At 44.5% G+C, this 18,715-nt stretch overlaps 1 protein-coding gene across 2 annotated transcripts in view; it reads left to right on the forward strand.

The window, feature by feature from the left end:
• The window catches only part of ATP6V0A2 (ATPase H+ transporting V0 subunit a2), a 53,949-nt gene extending 37,792 nt beyond the window's left edge, over positions 1 to 16,157 (forward strand). For both annotated transcript variants that reach the window (XM_050747907.1, XM_050747908.1), the window contains 11 exons: positions 139 to 289; positions 555 to 691; positions 962 to 1,149; positions 1,247 to 1,337; positions 4,006 to 4,124; positions 4,979 to 5,189; positions 7,555 to 7,674; positions 8,717 to 8,836; positions 10,746 to 10,863; positions 13,150 to 13,321; positions 14,265 to 16,157. In XM_050747907.1, the coding sequence (XP_050603864.1) occupies positions 139 to 289; positions 555 to 691; positions 962 to 1,149; positions 1,247 to 1,337; positions 4,006 to 4,124; positions 4,979 to 5,189; positions 7,555 to 7,674; positions 8,717 to 8,836; positions 10,746 to 10,863; positions 13,150 to 13,321; positions 14,265 to 14,370 (1,533 nt within the window). In that variant the 3' untranslated portion in view covers positions 14,371 to 16,157. The remainder of the gene's footprint in view (positions 1 to 138; positions 290 to 554; positions 692 to 961; positions 1,150 to 1,246; positions 1,338 to 4,005; positions 4,125 to 4,978; positions 5,190 to 7,554; positions 7,675 to 8,716; positions 8,837 to 10,745; positions 10,864 to 13,149; positions 13,322 to 14,264) is intronic.
• Positions 16,158 to 18,715: the final 2,558 nt, after the last annotated feature.

The following is an 18,715-nucleotide window of genomic DNA, read 5'->3' on the forward strand; positions in this document are numbered from 1 at the left end:
ATTGCACTCCAGCCTGGGCAACAAGAGTGAAACTCCGTCTCAAAAATAAAAACAAAGCAGTAACTCAGATTTGTTGAATATGGATAGTAATTTTCTTCTTGGATAGTAATTTTTTTCCTTTCCTTGTTTATGTGGAAGAGAGAGAGTGGTGCTACAATCCCCTCATTCATGAACATAATCCCCACGAAAGAAACACCCCCCACTCGAATCCGCACCAACAAGTTCACCGAGGGATTTCAGAACATCGTGGATGCTTATGGAGTAGGAAGCTACAGAGAAGTCAATCCAGGTTGGAAGTCTGATTCGTAAATACCCATATTTCCAATGGCATTGCCGCATTCTTGCTCTAAGAATGGAATAGATATTTGGAAAAAGAGGCTGATCGCTACTTTTTTGCTATCTTATTTAAAACTATAAGGTTTTAAATGCAACCACCCAATCCTATCTTGGGAATTCTGGAGAAAGTCCAGATCGTTGTGTATCATTGTGTTTGAATGAACTCAGATTTTCCATATTTGCTGTGAATCAGAGATCTCTTTTCCTTTTTTCTGCAGCTCTCTTTACCATCATCACCTTCCCGTTTTTATTTGCTGTGATGTTTGGAGACTTCGGACATGGCTTTGTGATGTTTTTATTTGCCCTTTTGTTGGTGTTAAATGAAAATCATCCCAGACTAAATCAGTCACAAGAGGTAAAAATATAAACACTCCAGCTCATATATCTGGTTGGGTGGCATTAGCAGTGACCGAAAGAGACACACCCCTTAGATGTTCGCTGTAGGCTGTGGCTGTACTGGGCAGGTGTGTGGCCTGTCAGCTGTGGCTGACAGGGATGTCTGCGGGGCCAGGCTGTTTTCCGAGAAGCCGCGGGAGGAGTGGTGAGGGTGGTTCCCACACCGACAGCTGTCACATGGACACCCTCCAGTGACCATATTCTGATCCTCCCGCCTTGCCCTTCACAGATCATGAGGATGTTTTTTAATGGCCGGTACATCCTCCTGCTGATGGGGCTGTTCTCGGTGTACACCGGCCTCATCTACAATGACTGTTTCTCAAAGTCAGTCAACCTGTTCGGCTCTGGGTGGAACGTGTCTGCCATGTACACCTCCAGCCACCCCCCCGCAGAACGTAAGAAGATGGTGCTTTGGAAGTAAGTGTCCCATAGCTGGTGATGCTCTGGGTGGGAAGCATGTTTCCTAGACCTTCCTCCTCCCTGGTCAGCCTCCTCACTCTGCTTTTTGTTACAGCGACAGCGTCGTCAGGCACAACAGCATTTTGCAGTTGGATCCAAGCGTTCCTGGAGTGTTCCAAGGCCCTTATCCCCTTGGCATTGATCCTGTGAGTGCACCGCACTCTGTCATTGTCTCTGGGTGCTCTGTGGTGCCACTTAGCTTCGGGCGCCACAAGGTTCTCTAGACTGTTGAGCAGGGTTCACACTGCACCAAGGGGGAGGTGCGCATTAGCCCCTGTGCATCCCAGTCCCGGACATTGGGTGGGGAGGCCAGGAGCTGGGGTCCCTTGGTTTGGGAAGGTGAGGTCAGAGGAAGTCCTCAGAGAGCCGGGACTGTGTTCTGTCATGTGTCCTACCTATTTTCCTCTGGTGAAAAATGGCACTTCAGTAGCCCCGAAATGTGTGCCATTTCCTACATTTCTTCCTTGTATATGTGAACTTTTAAAAACCCTTGATCTGGAAAGAAGTAGCATGGAATGCTAGAGCTGAAAGGAAGCGTAAGGTTATTGTAGAGCTTACTGGGGTAGTTGTTTGGAATGGGAGAAGTGTTAGTAGAAAGAAAATGGAGAAGTACTCAGGCCTGTATTTCCAGCACTTTGGGAGGCCGAGGCGGGCAGATCATGAGGTCAGGAGATCGAGACCATCCTGGCTAACACGGTGAAACCCTGTCTCTACTAAAAATACAAAAAATTAGCTGGGCGTGGTGGTGGGCGCCTGTAGTCCCAGCTACTTGGGAGGCTGAGGCAGGAGAATGGCGTGAACCTGGGAGGTGGAGCTTGCAGTGAGCTGAGATCCGGCCACTGCACTCCAGCCTGGGCAACAGAGCGAGACTCCATCTCAAAAAGTAAATAAATAAATAAATAAATAAAATAGAAAATGGAGAAGTAGCCGCAGGGTGCCAGGATCCCCAGCCTCTTCTAGGGCTCAGCGGCAGTGGCTGAGGCATCGGACCTCAGGGCTAGGTGGGGTTTTTCTGGGCTGTCAGGAGTCTTTCTGGAGAATCAAAAGAATGACCCAGAAACCATCTCAAAATTAGTTTGTGGATGTAATTGTGTACAGTCATTGGGCAAAAAAAGTCTAGCATTCCTTAACCTGGGCTCTCCAAGGAGGCAGTATCTCTTAGTGTGTTCTGTTTATTCTTATCTCTGATCATGATTAGTATAATTTCATGTTGTAGCATTAAGTCTTAATGTAACTGAAAACTTGGAAACACAGCTACAACAGTTTCTTTAAGACACAGTATTTTGGAGCCAAATTCAGGGATAACTTGTAGCTTTGTGTTAAGGAAAGAAATGTTTCTGAATAAGGGAACCAAGGAACAAAGTTTGAGTGAGTTTTTTTTTTTTTTTTTTGAGAGGCATTGGAGGAAATTGGGGTATGGTTTTGTCTTTCTGTTTTAACTTAATTTTAAACTAGGCATTACATTCATTTAGTTCAAAAGTAAACCAATGTATGTACATTACATATATAAAATGCATACTTTAAAATAATATATAAAAGTATATATAATATAAATATATCAGCGAAGTTGACTGGCCTCCTGGTTCTCAACCCTGAATACTTCATTCTAAAATCTTATTTTTCCAAGGGCAAAATGAGATAATTCAGGGCTAGGAACTGGGAGACTAGAAGTTTTAAAATTACCTGGGAGTGGTGGTGCGTGCCTGTGGTCCCAGCTTGTCGGAAGGCTGAGGTGGGAAGATTGCTTGAGTCCAGGAGGTCAAGGCTGCAGTGAGCCATGATTGCTCCACTGTACTGTAGCCCTAGGTGACAGTGAGACCCCTTATCTTAAAAAAAAAAAAAAAAAAAAAAAAAAAAAGGCCGGGCGCAGTGGCTCACACTTGTAATCCCAGCACTTTGGGAGGCCAACGCAGGAGGATCACCTGAGGTCAGGTGTTTGAGACTAGCCTGGCCAACATGGCAAAACCCTGTCTCTACTAAAAATACAAACATTAGCCAGGCATGCTGGTCCAGCTACTCAGGAGGCTGAGGCAGGAGAATTGCTTGAACCCAGGAGGTGGAGGTTGCAGTGAGCCGAGATTGCGCCACTGCATTCCAGCCTGGGTGACAGAGTGAGACTCCTCAAAAATAAAAAAATAAAAAAAAGATTCTGTTTTAATAGGCCCTGTTTCCCTTTTCCTAATCCACCTGAAGAGCAGGTTGTAGGAATTCATTTTCAGACAGTAAGAGAAGCAGTCAGTGAGTGAGGAGGTTGTGGGGACTCAGACCAGCCAGGGGCACCCTGGGGAGGTCAGCCATGGCCTGGAGTCCCTCTTGGCACATCTTGGCTTGGCCACTTGCAGCATTTCTGATTTCATTGTATTCACAGCTAAACTTTATGACAAAATAGACATATAGGAGCATGTATGGCACATGTATATAAACGTGTGATGACACATGTATGTCTCCTGCCCACGTAGAGGGGACATAACCCAGGACCTTGAAAGCGTCCTGACCCTTCCAGTCTCTGAGCTGTGTGTGACTTTCCCTCGCCTTGCCTTTTGTCAAGACTTCCCAGGCACATCTCCCTAAGTGCTATGTGGTTCCATCTGGCATCCTTTGGCGTTAACAGTGATAAAATTGTTTTCTAACTGTCTGTGGCCCTGGTTTAAGGAAATCAGTGGTTCTCAGATTGAAAGCATCAAAAGAAAAGCCTGAATGTTGTTTCCTTCTTAAACTTAGAGCCACCTTTCGAGTTAAGACAGGGACTTTCTTGAGTGTCACCTGTTGAAGGAAGTTAAAGATTCTGTTTTGTTTTGTTTGGTTTGGTTTTAGATTTGGAACTTGGCCACAAATCGCCTCACTTTTCTAAACTCTTTCAAAATGAAAATGTCTGTGATTTTAGGAATCATTCACATGACTTTTGGAGTCATTCTGGGAATATTTAACCACTTGTAAGTACAGATTTTTTTTTAAGCAATATTTATAAACCAAACTTGGCATTTCTTCAGTTTTGCTTCTTGTTGGTGACTGGATTTATTGGGTAAGGGGCAGCCAATATGATGTTGTATTTACATGATTCTGTTGTGGCTGTTTAGATTTTCTGTGGTTTCAGCAATTCATTCATTCAGCAAATATGTATTTATCGAGCGCATAGTAGTGCCAAGTGCTATTTTAGGCACTCGGGGTTCAGCAGTGAGGAGGGCAGAAAAAATTTATTGCCCCAATGGAGCTTCCATTCAAGTGGGGGAGACATCTGACATGTGCATTCATGTCGATTTCCAGAAGGGATGCTTGTCATATTCCGTTTTTATTTTACAAATAAAAAATCTTTTTGTTTTTACTTTATTAGAGCTAGTATATGAAGAGTAAGAGATGGTGTCGTTTTTCTCTAACTAGACCTGTTCATTCTCATCTCTAAACATAATTTGTATAATTTGATGTTGTAGCTTTAAGTCACTATAACTGGAGTCTTGAAAAACTTTTATAACAATGTAAGATACAGCATTTTGGAGCCAGATTCACTAATATTGTGTAGCCTTACTTTAAGGAAGAAAATGTTTCTGAATTAGGGAACCAAGGAAGAAAATTTGAGTGAGATTTGACCCCCAAAACTGTAGCCATTTTGGCCGACCTCACATCTCTTCCTCGTAGATGTATCTGGATACTCAGATGTATCTGGAGTCATCATATGAGAAATGATGTTATTCTGAAATTCGCTTTATGTTTAGTTGTAGAGAGTTAAATTTACTCTTTTTAACGTAGGCTGATCTTGTTCATGGGTTGATTGATTCCTTTTCTTTTCTAGGCACTTCAGGAAGAAGTTCAACATTTACCTGGTTTCCATCCCAGAACTTCTCTTCATGCTCTGTATCTTTGGATACCTTATATTTATGATTTTCTACAAGTGGCTGGTTTTTTCAGCAGAAACCTCCAGAGTTGCTCCCAGCATTCTGATTGAATTTATTAACATGTTTTTATTCCCAACCAGTAAAACAAATGGTCTTTACACAGGGCAGGTGAGTCATCTTCCCACTCTCATGAACTTAATGAAAGTATTCCCAATGGCCTTTTATTCTGAGCAGTAGAAGTGTCGGGGTGATCTCCACAGACTCCCAGGAGCCTGGAAAGGCTGCTTCTGTCTCTGCGTGTGTCATCACTGGAGGATGCCAGTCCAGCTCGACTGCTGTGTGCAGGCTCTGGTCAGGCAGCATGACCAAACTCGCTGCCATTCAGTAGCCATCAGAATGAGTAGGAAGAGGCCAGGCACAGTGGCTCGTTTCTGTAATCCCAGCACTTTGGGAGGCCAAGGCTGGCGAATTGCTTGAGCCTGTGAGTTCGAGACCAGCCTGGGCAACACAGCAAGACCTCATCTCTACAAAAAATACCAAAATTTGCCAGGCGTGGTGGCTGTACCTGTAGTCCCAGCTACTTGGGAAGCTGAGGCAGGAGGATCACTTGAGCCCAGGGGGTCGAGGCTGCAGTGAACCATGACTGCTCTGCTTCACTCCAGCCTGGGTGACAGAGCAAGACCTTGTCTCAACTAAAACCAAAAGCAAAAAAACCCCTGAAACCAGCAGAACTGGTGGGAAGAAAATGCATTACCGGAGGGTTTCCCGAGGGCTGCCCAGTCCCCCCATTTAGAAGGGACCACCTGGGTCACAGCACATGGACCCTTTCGAAAAATGAGCTTTCCTCTCACTCTATGTTTGTGTGATGTCACAGTGGGCTCTCAGGGTTCCCTGCTCTGCTTGAGGCCCCACTCTGCCATTTCCTCAGGATGGAACTTGGAGCAGATGACTAACTTCTCTCTGCCTCTGTTTCCTCATCTGTAAAGTGGGACTAAAAATAGGAGCTGGTTCATGGTGTAGCGCACATGTGTCCAAAGTGCGTACGAACGCACTTGCACAAGCCAGCTACTCAGTAAATGTCAGCGTTTGCCATAGTTCTTACCCACCTTACATTGAAGGTCTTTCTGCTGTGAGTGCCACGGCACGTCCTGCCCATGGATGCTGGCCCAGACACAGCTCACCACGTTGTCCAGTGTCTGTGAGGACATCTGGGAAACCCTCCCAGTCGGTAGTGTCCGAGCCTGTGTTCCTCCTGAGCCGTGTTTTGGTTCTTCATCTTGTTAATCTGTGAATGGAGCATTTGGTTTTGTTTTTCACATTCTATTGGGTGCTGGAAAGTTTTAAGTCGGATTTGAAGCTCAACTTACATAACTTTGGCCTCGTTGACGAGATGCATATTTGCGTTCTCTTTGAACTTTTCAAGTTTCTGCTTTTTTTTTTGTTTCTCTTGTTTATGATTTTTAAGAATTGTATTTTATCATTATTTTGTTGAAGCTTTGTACGATGGCATAGACACCACAGATAAAAGCAAGGGCGTTCAGTGGGCATAGGCACTGTGGACAGAAACATCAGTGAAGGGCAGCTCCCTTTATTCAGTACCTGCCGCACACCTGAAAGTGTGCTTTCCTTACTTAGTGTTTCTTAGTTCTCACAATAGCCCCAGGAGGTAGGTGGTGTCGTCCCCTGTTACTGGTGATAACCAGTGGCTCAGGGCAGTCCTGGTCACTCAGCGGTCTGTAGGGCCAGGCTGGTAACCTAGGTCAGCCTGGCTCCAGCCTAGGACTTCTGATGTGGCTCTGCCTGTGGCCGCCACCTCTCGGCTTTTTGAGAGGCTCATTGTGTTGATGTTGTGTAGATAATACAGCCCTGTGCCTGAGTAGCACACAGAGCTCTCGGGACCTGTTTTTGATGAGGGGCAACCATAGAGAGTGATAAGCTTGGACAGCACAGTGTCCCGTCCAGACCCTGGAAAGCCATGCGGACTGCCGTGGCTGTGTAAGCCTGAGTGAGTTTTGCTCTTGATTTAGCTTTAAGTAACTATAAATCTTGGTTTTTCTAAGGAAGTTTTTTTGGTTTTGTTCTGAATTCTCTTCCACGATTTTCTGTGTGTGGAGGTAAATCCACTTGCTTCACACTCAGGAGTCCTCAAACAGTCTTTATAATCATCAAATAACAGGAAAACAGAACCAAAAATATAAAAAATATTCTGCTTGTGCTATGCTTTCTCATTTACAGTGTTTCCAGAAAATGATTAGTTGGAGTTTGACTTTATTTACAATTTTTGTAAAGCTTCCTTGCTGGTCTGAAACAAAATAATACTTTACCACAGGGTCATTAATGTTATGCATCAGTTCTAGAATTCAGCTGTGAGTTTAGGAAAAGAAAACCCACTGGCAAGTGTAGCTGGCTGGCATTTATTTAATGTTCCTCGCGTGGAGACATTGTTTGATCTTTACTGATTTCATCGTGTGCTACTGACACCGCAAGCGTGCGTTCACGTTGTAATCGAGTTTCTCACCTTCTGCACTAACAGGAGTATGTCCAGAGAGTGCTGCTGGTTGTCACAGCATTGTCTGTCCCGGTCCTCTTCTTGGGAAAGCCACTGTTTTTGTTGTGGCTTCACAATGGGCGTAGTTGCTTCGGGGTGAACCGGGTAAGTGCCGGTTTGGATGCATGCTTGTAAAGTGTGAGCAAAGTCTGCTTTCAGTTATACAAGGATTGGTGTAGAAAACACCCCTGGAGGGTTCCTTGTCTTGATTTAAAAGCCAAAGCTTCCTTTATTTAAAACATTGACGTTGGCTGGGCATGGTAGCTCACACCTGTAATCCCAGCACTTTGGGAGGCCAAAGCGGGCAGATCACTTGAGCCCAGGAGTTTGAGACTAGCCTGGGCAACATGGCGAAACCCTGTCTCTACCAAAAATACAAAAATAAGCCAGTGTGGTGGTGTGCACCTATAGTCCCAGGTACTCAGGAAGCTGAGGTGGGAGATTGCTTGAGCCTGGCAGGCAGAGGTTGCAGTGAGCTGTGATCGTGCCACTGCGCTCCAGCCTGGGCAGCAGAGCAAGACTCTTGTCTCAAAATAAATAAGTAAATAAAACATTGATGTTGAAAGAGCCTGCTGTGTCCAGGGCCTGTGGAGACAGGCCCTGCTGGCATGAACTACAGGCTTATTAGGAGTTTAACTCAATCCTTCAATTCAGATGGGCATAATTAAAATGCCTTTTTCCATATTCTTCTTAATTTCTTCTTTAAGATTTTCTTTTTTCTTTTTCCTTTTTTTTTTTTGAGACTGGAGTCTTCCTCTGTTGCCCAGGCTGGAGTGCAGTGGCACTATCTCAGCTTACTGCAACGTCTGCCTCCTGGGCTCAAGCAATTCTCTTGCCTCAGCCCTTGAGTAGGGGGACTACAGGCACCCACCACCACGCCCTGCTAATTTTTGTATTTTTAGTAAAAGACGGGGTTTTTCTATGTTGCACAGGCTAGTCTCGAACTCCTGACCTCAGGTTATTCACCTGCCTCGGCCTCCCAAAGTGCTGTGATTACAGGTGTGAGCCACTGCACCTGGCCTAAAGAACTTTTTTATTCTTAAAGAGCTGAATCATTAAGAGAAACAAAGAAACTATAAATAAAGTTTTGTTTTGTCACAACCTTGTGGTTTTATAGGCACTGACTCTGTGCTCTTTTGGTTGTTAGAGTGGTTACACACTTATAAGGAAAGATAGTGAGGAAGAAGTTTCATTGCTGGGAAACCAAGATGTGGAAGAGGGAAATCACCAGGTGGAAGATGGATGTAGGGAAATGGCGTGTGAAGAGGTAAATCTTTTCAACTGCTATTGATAGATAAGTAACCAAGCTTCCATAGAGATGATCATGTTAAGATAATATTTAATCATCTTAAAAAATGGTTAAGGAAATGGGACTTCCAGCCTCCAGAACTATGAGAAACCAGTTTCCATTGTTGAAGCCAACCAGGCGGTGGTTAGGGTTCGAGTGAAGGTTAGCGCTTTCCAAATGCTGTTTGATGATAGAGTTGGTGGCATTATATGTGAGTTCGGGTCATTTTGTCCTTTTCCTTCTCCAGTGGGATTTCTGCTGTTATATTACCAGTTATGATTGGAGTGACTTAAGGTGCCATGAACATTGCTTTCAGAAGTTTCTTGTGTCAGTCAGAACTTTTCCATAGTTGGAAGAAATAGAGACCCATTTTTTTCTGATTGCAAAGGGATTTTTACTGGCTCATGGCAGGACAGAGGTAGAGTTGGTTTCAGGATGATTACAGTTTTTGGGTCTCCAATTCCAAGAGGCCTTGGATGGCTTTTTTTCTTTGTAAGTTTTCTTTATATTGTGAAGTCAGTTGGCCCCATGATGCTAGAACCATGGTCACAAGTTGCCCTGGACTTATTTTTTCAGTTTTTCCATCAGCGAGCAAAGCGCCCTTACCAGCTTGTTACTCTTAGGAAAAAATCCCCACATACTTGCTGTCCCTGCACCAGTGACTGCCGCCTCAGTCCCCTGCACCGGTGACTGCCGCCTCAGTCCCCTGCACCGGTGACTGCCGCCTCAGTCCCCTGCACCGGTGACTGCCGCCTCAGTCCCCTGCACCGGTGACTGCCGTCTTAGTCCCCTGGGGCTGCCATAACAAAATACCACAGACTGGGTGGCTTCAATAAGAGACTTTTTCTCACAGCTCCGGAGGCTGGCAGGCCCGGACTCAGATGCTGGCAGGCTGCTTTCCCCGAGGCCTCCCTGCTCGCTTGCTGTGTGTCGGCCCAGGGCCTGTCCTCTGTGCCTGTGCCCCTGCTTTTCCTGCTCTTCCCAGAAGACAGCAGTCACAGTGGGTCAGGGCCCACCTCCTGACCTCACTCAACCTTGATTACCTCCTCAAAGGTTCTGTCTTCAAATACAGTCACATTGCAGTTAGAGCTTAAGCATAAGACTTTTGGGGACATAATTCAGAGCAACTGTGGTTGGGGATATAAGGCTGGACAGGGAAGTAGTAGCTCCCCACAAAGAAGAGAGGTGCAGTCCCGGGCAGACAGAGCAGAGCACGGCCTCTGCTTTCTTTTCTTGGAAACTTTACTTTGACCATTTAGTGAGGACCAAACAAAATTTCATATAATCAGCATTTTGTAATTATTATGTAATTTCATGTTTTAATTCGGGACAATTAATAATTAAGTTCTAGCATCATAGAGAAACAAAAGCAGAGCTGGAAAGCGCATCCGAGTCACCTTGCCTGGTGTTTTGCAGCTTTTTCCTATCAGGGACCCCTTGCATAGTTTTCCCTGGTTGGCTCTACTTAGAATGCCCACATCTAGTGAATCGCCTTCTACTCTTGCGGTTGGTGAATACCTATTTTATCAGTAGAGGTTTCATAATTACTGAGACCTGCCCAGGAATCCCATTTGTATAGCAGCTGTGGCCGTGGCAGTTCCTCTGGTCTAGCTTCTTGGTTTACACACGGGAGTCTGAGGCATGGGGTGGGAGTGGGACTGATGAAGGTGGGGATTTGGGGTGGTAAAGTCTGGTCCTGGAGCTGGGTAGTGGCAGAGTGATGGACAGAGTGCAAGTCTTGGGTTTCTGTTCCTCACGCTCCAGCGTGTTCTCACCAGCATCCAGCCAGCAGCTCTTTCATTGTAATCCTTGAAGTGGAACCCACTTGGCATGTAGACGTACACATGTAACATCATGACTCTAACATATGTTGTGTGATCTCTCTCAGTTTAATTTTGGAGAAATATTAATGACCCAAGTAATCCATTCCATTGAGTACTGTCTGGGATGCATCTCCAACACCGCCTCCTACCTGAGGCTCTGGGCACTCAGCCTGGCTCATGCACGTAAGTTCCTGCTTAGACCTGCAGTTCCCAACGCCCTGTAGTGCCAGCAGACTCAGGGGGCACTGTGGGATATTTTAACTTGGTAACTAATAGTCATAGCACCATCTTTCAGCTGCCATGTGAACTTATACTATTCACTACTTAATACACAGCTCTCTTGGCTATTTCTTTTGGCTGAGGGGTGCTGTGGAAAAATCACAGAGGGGGTCTCTCTGAGGCTGGTCTGGCTTCAGAGGCTGCCCAATTAAAAAAAAATCACTGAGACACAAGGGGCTTTGAGAACTGAGATGGCTTGGGAGCCTCTGGTGTAAACACTTGCTGCTGTTGCCATTCCTGTTTCTGTTAGTAGTTATTTTATTCAGTGCTGCCTTACCGGGTGTGAATATCTGTTTATTTCAATCAAGTCCTGCCACAGCACTCATGGGTAGCTCTGATCACAGGAGTCCTCCCTTTGTACGATTCCAATAATGCACACATGTTAGTTTCCACAGTGTAATTAACACCTGTTCCCCAGCAGCATGGCTCCAATTTCAGTCACCACAGTAACTAGCTGTGTAGGTAGGTGCAGGTGCATTTACCACCCTATGTGCAGCGGGTGTTGTGATGAAGATGCTGATGACCCACCAGTGGTGCTCGGCAATGTTTCAGGACACTGAAGGGTGCAAAGGGTGCAGTGTTGCAAGTGGGTTCAAACTTAGAAAATAATAGGACAGGCCGGGTGCGGTGGCTCACACCTGTAATCTCAGCACTTTGGGAGGCCGAGGCAGGTGGATCACCTGAGGTCAGGAGTTTGACACCAGCCTGGCCAGCGTGGCAAAAGCCCATCTCTACTAAAAATACAAAAATTAGCTGGGCATGGTGGCGGGTGCCTGTAGTCCCAGCGACTTGGGAGGCTGAGGCAGGAGAATTGCGTGAACTTAGGAGGCGGAGGTTGCAGTGAGCCAAGATCACGTCACTGCCTTCCAGCCTGGGTGACAGAGCGAGACTCTGTCTCAAAAAAAAAAAGTTAAAGGAAAAAAAAATAGGACAATTTGGCAAGTATTAGGAAAGATGCTTGCTCTGGATCAGGTCACCCAGCTTGCCAAGTTACGCAACAGGAACCAAGCACTATTCAAACTACCCTAATAAACTGGTTTTTTGGTTTTTTTTTTAAATAACAGACAAAAGACTTTAATACCCAGTGCTTCTAATGTTTTAAAGATATATTTACCATTTTTTCATTTCCCTATAGTTTTTGTTAAAACATTAAAAACTCTTCTATTGGCCGGGTGCGGTGGCTCATGCCTGTAATCCCAGCACTTTGGGAGGCCTCGGCGGGCAGATCACAAGGTCAGGAGATTTTAAGACCATCCTGGCTAACACGGTGAAACCCCGTCTCTACTAAAAATACAAAAAATTAGCTGGGCGTGGTGGTGGGTGCCTGTAGTCCCCGTTACTTGGGAAGCTGAGGCAGGAGAATGGCGTGAACTCGGGAGGCAGAGCTTGCAGTGAGCCGAGATCGCACCACTGCACTCCAGCCTGGGCGACAGAGCAAGACTCCGTCTCAAAAAAAACAAAAAACAAAAAACAACTCTCTCATTGTTGGCCAACAATATAGCCAACAATAAGAGAGTTTTTAATGTTTTAACACACATTTTAAAGGCCACAGAACAAACCTTTTCCCCCATGGATTAATAGGGATGCTTCGGATGGTTTTGATTGCAAGGTCTCTTTTGTGCTTCTGCAGTACTGTGCAAAGCAAGCACTGCGTGTGCTTGTGGAACCACTGGACAAGAGAGTGTCTTTTTTTTTTTTTTTTTAAATTAAAAAAATGCTCATGTTTTTATAAGCATAGCCGAAGGCCTGGAATCGTATGGCTGGAGGGGCCCTGTGGTCGTTCATCTCCATTTTGCAGAGGTGGTGGCAGAAGCCCGCTGAGTGTTGGTGCTTTACTCACAGCCATCCAGTTGGTCCCTCAGTGGCAGAACCAGGTCTGGGAGCCTGTTTCTGGCTGCCTGGTCCAGTGCTGCTTTGGGAGGTCACTAACCCAAACCTAGTTTGGGGCAAGACCTCCCTTTGGGAGATGCCTCTGATGTTTTTGGAGCACCAGGTCTTCCTTAGTGTTTGAGACAGTGTCAGAGCTGACTGGCTTTCCCATGAGAAGCAATTGGGTCTGTGTTACCTGTGTGTCTATTATTTTATGGGATGATAGTTCAGAGCTGTCAGAGGGAAATAGTCCAGGGAGCTCCCAGGGGGACCCACTGTACGTAAGCGGGCGTGACCTGTGCGGGCTGCACTCCTTTGCAGAGCTGTCTGATGTCCTGTGGGCCATGCTGATGCGCGTGGGCCTCCGCGTCGACACCACCTATGGTGTCTTGCTGCTGCTCCCGGTTATCGCGCTCTTTGCAGTTCTGACCATTTTCATCCTTCTGATCATGGAAGGGCTTTCTGCGTTTCTTCACGCCATACGCCTCCACTGGTGAGTTTGAAACCTAGCCTTGGAACTGTTATTTAAAAAACATACCCGCCCCCCGCCCACCGCCCCGCCCCTCCGAATATACACAGCCCTGCAAAATCTAATGCTGAATTTAGGCCTGTTCTTCCCTTCCTACCATTGGGATCTATGTTCATATCCTCTGAGTTAAAATTGTATTTTGGGCCGGGTGTGGTGACTCATGTGGGTAATCCTGGCACTTTGGGAGGCCAAGGCAGGTGGATCACCTGAGGTCAGGAGTTCAAGACCAGCCTGGACAACATGATGAAACCCTGTCTCTACTAATAATACAAAAATTAGCTGGGTGTGGTGTCATACGCCTATAATTCTTGGGAGACTGAGGCAGGAGAATCGCTTGAACCCAGCAGGCAGAGGTTGCAGTGAGCCGAGATCACGCCATTGTACTCCAGGCTAGGGGACAAGGGCGAAACTCCGTGTCAAAAAAAAAAAAAAAAGTATTTTGTTTCTGAACTATTATCACTGACAAGTAAAAGCAAGTTTAAGTTTGCAGAATACTTATGTGTGTTTCATACTGCTAATTCACTTTGAGTCTGACAGCTTGCTCTATCTTACTGCAAAATAAATCCTTCTTATGTATTTCTTAAATGTTCGATGGTATAGGTCAGATTACTGCTCTGTGCCTCCAGTGACCCAGGTGGCAGGAGAGGGTCTCGTTACTTGTGCACGCGCTTTTGTGTGTTGGGCAGTGAGAGGCAGCGGATGTGTCAGAGTTTCTGTTCACGCTGGGAAGCCAGCACAGGGTTGGGGGTGGGGGACGGTGTGTAGCTAGGGAAAAATATTGTGCCAAGAACACATTTTGGAATGAAGCAATTTCAGCACAGGAAGTTTTTTTTTAACTTAAAATGTTGTTTTAAGGAATATGATTTCATAATCTTCCATTAATACATGACTTTTTTTTTTTTTTTAGGGTAGAATTTCAGAACAAATTCTACGTTGGTGCAGGCACCAAATTTGTTCCTTTCTCATTCAGTCTACTATCATCAAAATTCAATAACGACGACAGTGTGGCATGATCATATTGCTGTAACCAACAAGCTTTCAGATTTATGGAGAATGACCATGTTATGAATTTCACTTCTGTCAGATTTATGATAGGAAAAATTCCATCTTCATTACTGCCTTATGACATAGCCAAATAATTCTGTAAGATATACCTCTTCCTCATATGTTAAATATTTTGTAAAGTTTACCAATTTGAGATATAAAAATTTCTTTTGGTGTTTTATGATGAGCAAATATAAGTTAATGCCAAACATTATGTTAAAGTTATTTTTTCAAATACAGGATTGGGGGAGAGAAGCCAATTTTGCATGGCTAATTGAAAATGGTATTAGATACTTGATTCCTTTAAACTTTATTTAAAAAAAAAAAACAGTTAATCTGTCACCTGAAGTTGCCAGATAATATTTTCCAACAGCTGAAGTAGGGATAGTGTTTTAAAAAATTTAATGATGAGTTATCAAAACATTCACATTTATTCTGCTGAATTTAAAAATACGCAATTTTTTTTTTTTTTTTTTTTTTAAGATGAAGTCTCGCTCTGTCACCAAGGCTGGAGTGCAATGGCACAATCTTGTCTCATTGCAACTTCCGCCTCCTGGGTTTAAGTGATTCTCCTGTCTCAGCCTCCTGAGTAACTGGGATTACAGGCATGTGCCACCATGCCCAGCTAATTTTTTTTGTATTTTTGTAGAGATGGGGTTTCACCTTGTTGGCCAGGCTAATCTCAAACTTCTGACCTCAAGTGATCCACCCGCCTCAGCCTCCCTAAGTGCTGGGATTACAGGCATGAGCCACCGTGCCGGGCCAAAATATGCAAACATTTTTAATCCTGTGCTACCTAGAATTACAAGTAGAGGGTTGTTTTTACAGTTTTGTCTTGTTTTAGTAATTGGGGACAATGGGATAAAATGACATACAACAAATGGTTATCCTACTTGTATATTTTTTTAAAGACTCTTATCCTGTTATCCTTACATAAAACCAGTTATGATAACTGTATGTTTGGAAATATAAATTGTATACTGAGCCTTAAAACCCAGTGTGACTGTAGAAGATATAATGTGGACATGATTTGAATTTAGTGACAGCTTGACTGATGTCACTGAACCAGAAGGGTTTATACTGAGTGAAGGAAAGGTAAAAAGTAGTATTTTGTATATTTTTATAACAAAATATAAATGAAGATATTTTACCATGAAGAGATTGCACTTATCCTTGAGAGCAGTCTAATGATAATTTTTTTACTTTCAGACTGTTTCTAGCTAAAGTTCTGATAAAAGTATTGAAACTTTCAAACACTGTTTAGATCAGTTGAAAACTAATTCTCAATAGCCATTATTTTATAATCTTTAGTTTAAATTCATCTATTTACTTGACATTTAGTTTTTTGTGAACTTGAGTCAGTCCTATTGAACATTTTGATCTATATTCTTGCAAGTTATGTTAATTTTTCATATTTGTTTGATTTTAGACAATTATTTTCAAAAAGAAACCTTTTTTCCACCTTCTTAACATTGTGAGTGATACACATTAAAAGGCTGTTTGCCCCCATCCTCCTTTATCCTGTTTCGAGGTAGAGAGCTTGGCACTTCTGTTGCAAGCTGAGAGTCTGGCGGTGCTGAGTTTACCGTGGCTATGCAGGTGATTTCAAGGCATGAGCTGAACAGCCTTGACATAACTGGCCTAAAATTCAACCCTTTTGATTATAGTACAGATTCTATGTGCTGCTTGATGAGATGTTACCCAAGGCCAGTTTGGATTTACTGCTTTTTGTCCCTCATATTAAATTATCAAATAAGGCCGGGCGCGGTGGCTCACACCTGTAATCCCAGCACTTTGAGAGGCCGAGGTGGGCGGATCACGAGGTCAGGAGATGGAGACCATCCTGGCTAACACGGTGAAACCCCGTCTCTACTAAAAATACAAAAAAATGCTGGGCGTGGTGGCGGGCGCCTGTAGACCCAGCTACTCAGGAGGCTGAGGCAGGAGAATGGTGTGAACCCAGGAGGCGGAGCTTGCAGTGAGCCGAGATCACGCCACTGCACTCCAGCCTGGGCGACAGAGTGAGACTCTGTCTCAAAAAAAAAAAAAAAAAATTATCAAATGATGCCGATGAAATGCTTGAAAATAATTCTGCTCTCAAAGTTACGCTTCCCTAGAAAGGTGTCATGCTGGCCACTTGTGCTGGGTGATTGACATCCCAGCAGTGCTGGTCAGGTCTCAGAGGTGCTTTCACCTAGAGCTGATGCTTCCACAAAGGGACATTTGTGTTACTTTGCTCCAAGGATCTGTCATAAAAACAATAGTAACTGCTTCATCCCTTGGAAGCCCAAGACTTCAGGGCACTGTTAGCTGATTGGTAAATAAGGGACATGGTATTTGCTGGAATTGTTCACCACTCCCCACTAGTCATTCTCATGGGGGCCACTGTTTTTTTTTTTGAGACGGAGTCTCGCTCTGTTGCCCAGGCTGGAGTGCAGTGGCACAATCTCGGCTCACTGCAAGCTCCGCCTCCCGGGTTCATGCCATTCTCCTGCCTTAGCCTCCTGAGTAGCTGGGACTACAGGCGCCTGCCACCAAACCTGGCTCATTTTTTGTATTTTTAGTAGAGACGGGATGGTCTCGATCTCCTGACCTCGTGATCCACCCGCCTCGGCCTCCCAAAGTGCTGGGATTATGGGCGTGCGCCACCGTGCCCGGCTGGCGCCGGCCAGGGACCACTTTTTAACTTTTTCTAATTAACACCTTTTCTCAGGCCATAGAGCAGAGGATGCAGTCATTTCTCTGTTAAAATCTATGTAGTATTTATGTAGAATGGCATTATTCAGAATCCTAACTTTGGGAAAGCGCTCTCTGGAAATGTAGTTTGATACTAGTGTCTTACAGGTGCCGGGGAAATTTGTTTCTCTGTAAAGCAATGGGCTCCAGTGTCATGTTACCAGAGTTGTCACTCAGTTTTGCTTGTTTTTAAGCCTTTTGCTAGAACCTATTATATATCCAGTTTTTAAAACATATTTCATTCCCTTGATAGCAGAGATCCAGAGCAAAGATGACAAGTTGTATGGATGATGCTGAATATCTGTTTATTTTCCTAAAGATAAATGTCACGACACCACATTTTTCAGTTTTTATTTAATGTTTGTTACCATGTGTTAACAGAATCTTAAAACCCAAGGGATTTCTTCAGTAAACTAGACTTTGATTTCAGCCTGCTGGGCTGGACACGGCTGTTGCGGTGGTCCGCTAGGGAGTGCAGAGGGTCTTCTGTCTGATAGGATCTGGGTGAGCGTGTGGACCTTCCAGCAGCGAAAGGACTTGGAACTCCTCTTTTGCTGAATGCTGCTCTGTTCTTGTTTCTGGCATGAATATTTTATAACAACATTCTGGTGTCAGCATCCCCTCTGCAGTTGTTTATTTTATTTTTTAAATTTTTTATTTTTATTTTTTTGAGATGGTGTCTCACTCTGTCACCCAGGCTGGAGTGCAGTGGTGCAATCTCAGCTCACTGCAACCTCTGCCTCCCAGGCTTAAGTAATTCTCCTGCCTTAACCTCCCGAGTAGCTGGGATTACAGGCGCCTGCCACAGCACCTGGTTGATTTTTGTATTGTTAGTAGAGACAGGTTTCACCATGTTGGCCTGGCTAGTCTTGAACTCCTGACCTCAGGTGATCCACCTGCCTCGGCCTCCTAAAGTGCTGGGATTACAGGCCTGAGCCACTGTGCCCGGCCCTCTGCAGTTGTTTAATAAGGCACAGAATACCTGTAGCATAGGGTCAACCTTACGATGTACATGAATCACATATTCAGACTTAGAACCTGATACATTTTGGAAAAGAAAAACAAACAACTTCTACAACTATTCTGCAGTCTGCATTTAAAAACAATAAATTCCTCTATTGAAAACGTAAAGCCAGGTTTGCTTGCGTGCCACAGGGAATGTATCCAGGAAGGTTATTATGAAACTCTCAAATCAACATGATGGGAATAAGGCAGTTTGGATGAACAGTCTTCCCACAGTCAGGCCACTTTTGTTGATTCGGTTTAGAATTTTCAGAAATACTTAGTACACTCCACCTGTTCTTTGATGGGAGTATCTCAGAAGGCCAGGTAGGTTCTTAGGATTAGCCTAGTCATCTAGGCGCTCAACTCCTTGTGAGGGAAAGACAGTGAACAAGTTAGTACTTTGCTCCACAAATGCATGAAAGGACAAATTTGCATCTTCTATCAGTGTTGAACTTCCTTTTGCTAATGACAAATAAATATATATTTTTTAACGTGGGTGTTTCGCTTTATTATGCTGTGGTTTGGCGAGAAAGCCAAAGAACTCTGCTCCTTCCCTGATTGCCTAGGCCACAA

Source organism: Macaca thibetana, chromosome 11, assembly GCF_024542745.1.
Source record: "Macaca thibetana thibetana isolate TM-01 chromosome 11, ASM2454274v1, whole genome shotgun sequence".
Lineage (NCBI taxonomy): Eukaryota > Metazoa > Chordata > Mammalia > Primates > Cercopithecidae > Macaca > Macaca thibetana.